Source organism: Lingula anatina, chromosome 7 (assembly GCF_051362555.1).
Source record: "Lingula anatina isolate TDL-2025a chromosome 7, LinAna3.0, whole genome shotgun sequence".
Taxonomy (NCBI): domain Eukaryota; kingdom Metazoa; phylum Brachiopoda; class Lingulata; order Lingulida; family Lingulidae; genus Lingula; species Lingula anatina.
This window is the reverse complement of record NC_141773.1, coordinates 22522262-22532511: the sequence shown is the minus strand read 5'-3', so window position 1 is coordinate 22532511 and position 10250 is coordinate 22522262. Positions and strand designations below refer to the sequence as shown.

The 10250-nt window shown below is 35.7% G+C and overlaps 3 protein-coding genes across 4 annotated transcripts; 1 reads left to right on the top strand and 2 right to left on the bottom strand.

Moving 5' to 3' along the window:
- Window positions 1-7: 7 nt before the first annotated feature.
- LOC106151297 (neurohemerythrin) lies at window positions 8-2589 on the bottom strand. The gene is made up of 6 exons (XM_013524484.2): window positions 2514-2589; window positions 1923-2160; window positions 1594-1641; window positions 1100-1228; window positions 697-824; window positions 8-490 (listed from the first exon to the last, which is right to left on the bottom strand). The coding sequence occupies exons 2-6, from the start codon at window positions 2118-2120 to the stop codon at window positions 391-393; spliced, it is 603 nt and encodes a 200-aa protein (XP_013379938.2). The 5' UTR covers window positions 2121-2160; window positions 2514-2589; the 3' UTR covers window positions 8-390.
- Window positions 2590-3377: 788 nt separating this feature from the next.
- On the top strand, window positions 3378-5596 carry LOC106151283 (myohemerythrin). Its single transcript, XM_013524461.2, has 4 exons — window positions 3378-3644; window positions 3992-4120; window positions 4364-4491; window positions 5148-5596. The coding sequence occupies exons 1-4, from the start codon at window positions 3534-3536 to the stop codon at window positions 5215-5217; spliced, it is 438 nt and encodes a 145-aa protein (XP_013379915.2). The 5' UTR covers window positions 3378-3533; the 3' UTR covers window positions 5218-5596.
- On the bottom strand, window positions 5436-10200 carry LOC106161247 (checkpoint protein HUS1-like). 2 transcript variants are annotated; one of them, XM_087016877.1, is made up of 9 exons: window positions 9995-10200; window positions 9347-9474; window positions 8745-8921; window positions 8198-8305; window positions 7525-7599; window positions 7105-7204; window positions 6386-6526; window positions 6084-6152; window positions 5436-5999 (listed from the first exon to the last, which is right to left on the bottom strand). In XM_087016877.1, exons 1-9 carry the CDS (start codon window positions 10044-10046, stop codon window positions 5983-5985), a joined length of 867 nt encoding a protein of 288 aa, XP_086873003.1. In that variant the 5' UTR covers window positions 10047-10200; the 3' UTR covers window positions 5436-5982. The 2 variants fall into 2 exon arrangements, with proteins under 2 accessions (XP_086873003.1, XP_086873002.1); XM_087016876.1 differs by having other exon boundaries at window positions 5436-6152; window positions 9995-10195.
- Window positions 10201-10250: the final 50 nt, after the last annotated feature.

Genomic DNA, 10250 nt, shown 5'->3' with positions numbered 1-10250 from the left:
CTGAGAGAGGATTTTTTTTCATGGTTTTGTAGATTTCTTCTGGAATATTACTGATAATAATTAAAGGTAAAATTGCCATATGCCAATGATGGTGTATACACTATTTGTAATATAGTCTTAATTTAAACTCAATCTTTGTAAATGGTATTTTTTAATCAAAAGAATATATTACTGGCTCAAATAAAGCCTTAAATCTTTTATTTACCCAAATTGTTGTCCGTTAAGTTTTTTTGCACTGAATGATGTTACGCAAAAGTTAAGAAATCTTTATTGAATTAATGAATTTTTGAATATTTCTTAAGTTGTGCATCCTGATTATCTATTACAGTTACGGATGAAATAGAAAGAATGACAGTCTATATCTTGGTAGTTAAATGCATGGAAGTAATGTTAAATGTAGAGCATGGAACCAAACCATGGCTTTGAGAACAGTCTCGGATTTCGTTTGCCCTTGTAATGGGAGTCTGTGGCCGCTACGTGATTGGTAAGCCTGAAAACAGTAAATATGTTTGTAAGAACAAATAGAATGTTCCACGCGAGGCAACAATTCCAAAGCTAACTCTGTTTATTTTTTGTCTGAAAATAACATTCATGCTCACAAGTACACGTCGTTGGTCACCCCAAAATCAAATTTTTAAAACGATAAATTAACGCTGAATTGAGGCTAGTATCACTCGCCTTGTGGTACGATCTTACCATTCTTTAACGTAGCTAATCATGTCCTGTTTGTCAGGCGCCGTCCAGTGGTGTAGGTTTTCTAGGAATTTCTTGCATTGAATCCTGTGTTGTGGGTTTTCAGGGCAACCTGCCAGTCTAAACATCATCTAGGAAGAAGTATTTAACCCTTTTTAATGTCATCGGAAAATGGAATTAAAATATGCTATTTTACGAATAGTGCAATTTGAATGCAGAAAGTATGAAGAAAGAAACGTGCTTTTCCAATCATATAAGATAAACAAAAGTATGATAAAAAGGCAAAAGGGGACACTAATAAATGTAGCTATAACGAGGTGTATGCATATTTGTAATAAGAAATAACCATACTTTTTTTTGCATATTTATCGTACATTTTCGCATATGGACCCATGTAATTTAATACCTCTTCGTGCATGAAATGTGCATTCAACAGACGGCAAAAGTCCAGAACCGCTTTCTTTTTGTCCTGTGTCTTTTCCAGGTCCAGCATAGCAGAAAACAACATCTTGTGTTCGTCCTCTATGTTCTCGTACTAAAGACAAAACAAAAACTCATCTATATGAATTGAATTGAATCATTCTCCGGACAATTTTGTCATATTTTGTTAGCCTAGAACGAAACTCATATAATTCACCATTGTTCTATTAAACCTTGGTGTAGGAATCCCGAATTTGGATTTTTTAAAATTTATTTATTTATGGTGGATAAATCACATGTAAGTCATGAAATGATAAACGGTTTGTTTTCACACACACACACACACACACACACACACACACACACACACACACACACAACTGCGCTTTATATGCGATAACACATTTACCATAAGTTTAACGTACATGTAATTGACAGGCCAGGTAATTTGGTAATTTCACAATCATTAGATCAACTTACCGAAAATCTTTTGGACCACAATGGAACATACGGTTGATCAAGCCGCCACTGGAAGAACCGAGTAGTATTGTTAGAATGTGATCATGACGAAAAATTAAAGAAACGTATAATAATCATCAGAACTGGTCGATACATGCACAAAGGAAGACTCCCCCATTCCCCATGTCAACTTCGTTAAAGTGAAAAGAAAAAATTGTTACAAGCATTTCTTACATTTAAAAATTATATGCATATAAGTACAAGGCATGACAAGAAATGAAAAATAAGTCATTTTGCCAACGGAGTGATACACTATTAAAATATAAGCAAACCAAGTTATGGTTCCTCACCCCAAGACTAAAATTTTCATCCCATACGGACGACTCTGGGACATGCGTCTTATCCGTCTCCGTAAAAGTAGCATAGCTCTGCTGCCTATGGCTGACTACTGTCTTGTTGCCGGACCTTATCTCAATCCTGGACACACGGCTACATAGCCTGGCAACTTGGGGTTGGTCTGGAGAATGATCGCCGTTTTCCTGCCACATCGTCGTCTGCTTTATGGGAACGACTCTAAACACCGCCTTGCTTTGTAAGGCAAATTAAAGAGAAAAGGGATAAAACACTTTGTACAGTCTATTATCACAAATACGTACATGACGGAGAGCGTTGATCATTAATCTAAAAAAATAAAACTCACCAAAAATAGTCTTTTACTGTATATTTTTGCATTTGCCAACACGCAACATTTTTTCTCTTTGACTTTTAAACAGTTTCTTGTAAAAAAAAAAAAAAAAAAAAAAAAAAAAAAAAAAAAAAAAAAAACTAATGAAATTATTTGTTTAGCTGCAAGAGAGAGAATATTGTTTGTCTTACCAAATTAAAAAAATGAAAGACAAAAAAAAAAAAAAAAGAAAAAAAAAGAAAAAAAAAGGTATTACCGGACACAGAAAGCCCTGAATTCCTATGTGATTCGCTCCGTGATAGGTCTGTGTCGACTATTCCGCGGTGGGAAAGTGACCGAATTACACACAGATGGTACATATAAATATGACGATCCTACAGCACACAACTAGAGCAATTTTTCCCGTAATTGAATTTCCCTGACGCAGGGTACGTGTGTGTTGGGGGGGGGGGGGGGGGGAGGGGGGGGCTCTACCCCATAACGCCATTTAATTATGATTTCTCTTGTTAACTAGCTTCCTCTAAAATTAAACAAACTTGTGTGGGTAAATGTTTTTTTTTTAATCAGTCACATTTCAACTCGACAACAGAATGAAATTCAATTTCTGACGGTTGACGAAAAAAGATGACAATCATAACATAAATATACAGTTGTAAAAACCTTTTGGCTTTTGCTTAGAAGTTTCATGCCAACACCCTATATACAATGCCCTTTAATATCAAAGGTCAATAGCTCAATATTGAAGTAAAGGTTAAAGGAAAATAACATGTGAAAAAACACTTCTACAAATCGATATTGTATCTACTTGATAACAAACAAATCCATGTGGTTTCGCAATTCAGCACGTCCTGGCCTCCGAGGGTTAAAATGGGGGGTACTCTGCCAAAATATTTTACTGTATCGACTTTTAATTAAAATAAAATATTAAAGATGCGTCCTATTCTTTACGGCCTGAGTAATTTATTCTCTCTCTCTCTCTTCACACATATAACGTGTGATACACCTTCCAAGAGCTTTCGTTCCGTCTACCTCTCAGCAGGATTTTTGCCAGATCCATCCATGCGGTTGTCATTAAAGTCGTGAACTCTTTCCAGGTAACGTCTCTATCAGTGATCACCCAACTGTAGTTCTCACTTTTCCATGCGCCCGCTTGGGCATATTATATGTGGAGTTAAACTTAGTCCAGGATTTACCGACCACCCAAAATTGTCCGCTTCGTCTATCTAAACCTAGACAGTGATATTTTTGATTACACTTTTCTGGACAACATATCACCATGCCTCTGTCGTGGATTTTTAGACGCCATCAAAGGCTGAAGGAAGAGATGAAAGAGGAACACGAAGAGATTCCTAAGCCGTTTGTATGGGACGAGAGCTTCAGAGTCTACGTAAGTACGGCATGCTGTTATAAAAAGAAACCAAAAGTCACTATTGTCACCACTATTAATGAATATATCTTTTCGGTGGGCTACGTACATATTGCAGCTGATATCTACGTTAATACGGCTTGATCGTAAGAATATTTAACAAATAAATAAATATAAACGACACTATCATCGCCACTTCGTGAATGCATTTACTTGGTGGACGACATATTGTAGAAGTATAATATGTAAAATAAGTGCATATTATAGAACTTATTTTTTTGTTTTTTATTTTTATTTGCTGCATTTTATTTATTTATTTATCTATTTATTTATTTATTTACTAATTTATTATTATTATATTTTTATAGTATGACAATCTGGACGAAGACCACAGAAAACTTTTCCAAGGGATATTTAACTGTGCCAAGAATCCGGGCAGTGCTCAAGTCCTCCTAGACACCATACATGTGTACAGAGACCATTTCGTCAGTGAGGAGGTAATGGGAATCACTGCGCTATTTTTGTTAATATTATTTTATCGTATTTCAAATTGTGTAATATATGATAGATATGTCTATCTGATGATTGTTAGTTGTTGAAGGGATAATTCAGGAGTTAAATAAAGTTAAAAATACTTAATTTAACAGCTAAGATATATAGATACATGTAAACCCTCTGTGACAGAAATAGGTAGAAATCTTCGCCATTCATGTAAAATCTCACTGCGTTTTTTCTTACAGAGAATGATGAAGGAAGCAGGGTTCAGTGGCCACGACTCCCACAAGAGTCTCCACACCAAGTTTCTCGCCGAGATGATCTCCTTCCAACTCCCGCTGGATGCGGAGACGCTGGAGTACTGTAAAGACTGGTAAGTCTTCAAGAGATCTATTGATCTGTTCATTAATATAATTATCTGGTTATTTCTGGTGAACCTTTACATAGATACGAGTTAAGAAGCGCATTAAATAAATTTTTTGAAAATATTTTGTGAAGTCTACTTCGGGGTAAGATTCTTTGTCAAAGTCATTTCTATAAAGTATTTTTCATTTGTTTTTAAAGTCAAATTAACCACAAGTTTGTGTACACACATATGAATAAATCTTCAAATCACCAGTTAAACGGACAGAAATAACAAACCATACCCTTACGTGTTTTCAAAAATGATTCTCAAATGATAAAGCATGGGTTCAGTCAGAGTAACCCCCCCCTTCCCCCCCCACACAAATCTGTAAAGCCCCTGAATGATATCTTTTCCGAGTTGTCGAGCTTGCAACTATTCTCGCATGACCTGTCAGTCAACTTAAACTACGCCCTTTCCAAGTCACAGGTCAGTGGAACACACAGGCATAATGATATAATACAGAGAGCAGCTTTCAGAGACCTCAGTAACTCAGGTCTGATATTGACCAACTTCTAAGTCTCACAAACTGCATAAAAATCATCATTCATCAATCATCATTTATATAAAAGACCTGCTGCAACTGGTTTATATCTGTTATTTTTTCGGTTTCTTTTTTATTCCAGGCTGGTTCACCATATCAAGAGTGTGGACTTCAATTATAAAGGAAAACTTCAAAGGAAGTCAGAAAAATAGCCAACTAGGATTCATGTTTAATATAATAAAATCTGATATATTTTTAAGACGCCAACAAGTTTTGATTACATTTAAACAAAACATGTACTGAGATAAATTTCAATGTACCCTCTACCATCCAGAGTTTTGAATATAACTGTGCTAAAATTTCAAACAGAGCAACAGATCTTTAAATTCAAGGAAAATACAAGAAGATAAATAAACGTTTAAGACATTGATTTATCGTTACACAGCATTAATTTATTGATAATGAACCAAAAACAAAGTCGGTTGATTCTTGCTCGAAAGGGCACAAGCTGACTATTTAAAACCATAATTACAATTTGCTGTTTCTGGATTTTAGAATTTCAATTTGACAAGTAAAATCTTTTACATCATTTACAGAGCTTTGCCTTGTTGTTCTGAAGGTAGTTGAAGGCTGTGGAAAACCCTTACTGAGATAAGAAAAACCGATAACACTATATTATCAACTAAGATAAGAAATACTGACAACATTAAATAATCAACCGATAAAAAACTGACAACATGAAATCAACTGAGATGACAATATAATGGGCATGAGGTTCTGTTATTATGACGATATGATTGGCATGAAGTACTGTTGTCATGACAATGACTGGCATGAATTACTGTTGCCATGATGAAAAGGCTAGCATGAAGTAGTGTTGCCATGATGATACGACTGCCATGAAGTACTGTTGTCACAACAATATGAACAGCATGAAGTAGTGTTGCCATGACAATGTCTGGCATGACATACTGTTGTCATGACGATATGACAGGCATGAAGTACGGTTGTCACAACAAAATGACCAGCATGGAGTAGTGTTGTCATGACGATGTCTGTTGTCATGACGATATGACAGGCATGAAGTACTGCAGGGACACGTCATCATGCAGGAGGAAGAAATGTACCACCCTGTTGTCCAGTATATCTGGAAAAAAAAAAAAAAGTAAATACTTCATTAGTTTCCCTAAACTTTTATCAAGGAAGCCTGCATATATCAATTCAGAAACAGAAACAAACCAAGAGCAATTTCCAGTGACAACAGTGTTTCTAAAGTTTTTAAACTGAACACATGAAAAATACATGCAAATGACAGAAATTGCAACAGAAACTATGTGAGAGAAACAACCATGTTGCCCTAGAGAGTAAAATTAAACTTACTGCATATCACCCTTTCTGGGTTCACTTGCTGCCCTGATAAAAACTGGGAAAACTTCCTGATGTCTATCCTGGCCTCTGCAAACTTCTCAGGGTCTCTGTCCTTTGGCTGGCTGTTGGCTGCAGCTGGTGCATTTTCTTTGGCTAAAATCAGATGAATGATAAAACTTTAATAATTGTTTAAACATCTCAGTGCTATTGCTGAGAGTGCTGACATTACATTACTCAAACTTATCACAATTTTTGCACCAAAATTGCATATTTTAAAGTACTGATAAAAATTGTGCATACAACAGAAATCTTACTTTTAAATTTCATCTCTTATCATCTTGCACATGTTAAAGTTAAAACACAGTCAAAATTACAAATGTTAGTTTTTGGCAATCAATGCTTATAGCTTAAGTTTTTTTTTAAATAACAATGACTCACTCCCTATATTCCAACAAACACTATATCAAAAAGTTGAAATAAATCAATGATGTACTTGGTGAAAAATAGGTTTAACTTTATTCCAGGCCTAATCAGAATATGCTCAGTGCTTGACTCAAGTTTAAAAAAGTGTCAGCTCAACATCAGCAAAACAACTTTTAGACGGTTGTTTGTAACATCCATCATCATTGCTGATGGAATGGCAGCAGAAGAACAGTCATGTTCAGATTAAAGTAATTTTCTCTCTCTCATCAGGTCTAGTATCAAAATAGGTTTAGTTATTCCAAACTTACACCACTGTGGGTTAGACAAGTCCCCAAAATGTGTAGAAACAGACGCCATGTCTGTCTCAACTTTCAGCACCATTTCTCCACTTCCATTGGCAGCTATTGTCTATAATACAATACATTAAGTGAAATATAACAATACAAATGAGGAGGGAGTAATCTGTATAGTATAATCTTTTTTTTATTTTTCATAAGAGGATGAAATTGAAATTGCGAACAAATATATTATTTACAGTTTCAAAATTACAGCTTTTTGAAGGTCAAAAAGGCATTAATCCACTAATAAAATGATCATTTTACCTAGAACTTCGGGTACTGCTATAAAATGTATTAACTGTATGATTTATAATAAATAAAACACTTAATAATACAAATAAATGTTATAATTCAGTAAGAATGATCATAAAGCAGTGCGCTAAAACTCACCACATAGTTATTCAAATTTTTCATTTTGTCTGTCACATTTCTCAGCACCTTTAGGGACGGCATGTAAATACTGACCTGGAATGATATATCAGAAATGTGATATAGCATACACAGGATAAAATCAATAATAATGACAAAATAAGGTATAAAAGGATAATGTGCTGGGGTAGTGCTAGCATTTTTCCCTTCAGCCAAATCACTATTTTTTCATCACATTTTTCTCCAAATGGTTTAAATTTGAATATGTCACATTAACTCTATTTCGTTTAGCCAATTTGAACCAGTTTCAGCATTTGGCTTAATTGATGAGTGTTAGTACTACCCCCAGATATCTATCATTAACTTCTAAAGTATTGGATATTTGAATAAGATCTAGTGTTATACACCGCAGACTGTTAGCCAGCTTTATCTCCATTAAACATGCTCCAGATCTAAATTCCCCCAACAATATATCACATGCTCAAGATCTCTATATCCCAAAGAGGCCTGAAGGAATTTCCTTTCTATTCAGATAAATATTTTCTATGCTGTCTATAACTATGTAACACAGAGACACCGACTTACAAGGACTAAATGAGAGAGGTCCCTTAACAGTATATACTACATAAGCTGATGGGAATTTTTTCATTAGTAACCAGATCATGTACTTCACTTCTCCCCTATAACTGCTCACATCAAAGTCTGGCATCTCTGGTTCTTCAAACTCGTCCCAAAGTCTCCTTGGTATTACATTAACTGGGACGTCATGAGTGACCACACGGGAATGACCAGTCAGTGAGGGCTGTGAAACGATGATCAGAGGAATTAAAAATTTCAGTATCTTATTTAGCACTGACGTCTAAGCCAAGGGGCATTCAGAATGAGTAAGATCACAAGTAACTGCAAACAAAAATCCAGGAGGACTCCTGCTGAATGCAATCAGATTAACAGACTAACACGCCTCCTCCTGGCATTGAGCAGAATACAGAGAAGCTAATGATTATACTAATTAATGCGTTGGTTGGCAATAACAGGAACTGGAAACAGCAGGAGGCATGAGAGTCAGCAAGTCCCTGTGGAGCTAGTGCCCACTAGCCATTGCAACCTACAAATTCTGAAGTCTCAATGACAGAATTAATCCAAGTGTAGACATCATATATAGTTATGTGTACTGATTAGGTGTTAAGTTTTTTCATAGGAATATAGATGGGAAACATTGTGTGTCAGTGAGATTCACTTACAAGTTCCACTTCAAAAGTCAAACAAGGGCTGTGTTTCTTTGTCAGTTTGATCTTGACTGACTTTGCTGTCTGAGCAGTCTTCAGGCACTTCACCATATTGTCTGGGACGACCTCGAGGAAGATCTCGTTATACTCCTCTGACAGCCCATCCATAGCATACTCACTGAAGAAATTAGTCTGGAAATAGAAAACAGATTCCAAGGTAATGTTATTTGATTTGCTTCACATATCATGTCCCAAAATAAAATGGCAAAGCATTTTATCTCTTGGTTTTCTACTGAATACTAAAATAACTTACTGATAGTCCAATAATCTTTGATGTGGTATACATGTAAAGCTGTTAAGTGTTTGAGGCTATTATTTCATTACATGCAAAGCTGTTTTTCATAGTGTACATAGTGCACATCCCCTTTCAAGAAGATAACAGTTCTTATATAAGACAAAACAATAAATAAAAACAACAAGTGAAAACAGTAATACAAGGTTTATATTGATTAAAATAAGTTATGTGATTATTTTTACCTTGCGTTTCAGAAAACATAATTTCCAGAGAGAAGATATAATTCTCAGAGAGATACTTTCTGATGGCCTCTCTATCTCACCTGTGACAGCTCACACCATATGTTGACCCCTCCGTTAACCAACCTCTCAGATAAAATAAAGTAGATCTTGGAGGCGGTTATTCTTACAGTACAGTTCTTGGCAAGTTTGGCTACCATGCTGATCACTCCTGATAAGACGGATTTTGAGATGATAAAAATTATAACACAAATATACTGAAGTACTGACTGGATGTAATATTTTAAAATCTGAACGCTAAATAACAGTTTGTAAAAGTAACAAAAATACTATATCGCGAATAAAATTTGGCACTTTTGGAGTATTCCCCCTCCCACCATATAAGTAATGTACATCATTTCTTTTGCACGTTATTACTCGATGTTACTATTATTATTATTATCATTACCTGAGTGACTTAGGGTGTATTTCCAGAGATTTAGATCGATCCAAGGATTAAAATTTAGATTGACCTAACTCCCTGGGGGTTCACGCTAAATTGCAGTCAGCCGAGCGGGCACCATAGTTAATTACCCCCTTACAGCTTTTAGTAGGCGGGACAGACGCTTAAGCTGGCCAAGCTGACAGTAATCTAGTGGGACTCCCCACAGGGATAGATCGATCTAAAAATCTATGGAAATGGTGTTACACAGGGGAACTGGTGTGTGGTTTTATTACAGTGAATTACTTACGTGTGAAGTGCTGGATGCATCCAACATCTACAATCTTTCCTCTGAAGCGCATTTTCTAAGTTTTATTGGACCGCAAGAATTAACTTTTGAAATAAAACCAGAATGAAACGCATTCATGTGTTGTACGCTTTCCGCTTGCCTCACTTCACGAAACTCCCGCCATATTGTACAAGTTCTCGTGAGATTTTGAAATATAAATTGGACCGTGTTGGGATGTTAATTGCCTGAACTGGGAGTCAGTTGCCTCATCTCATGT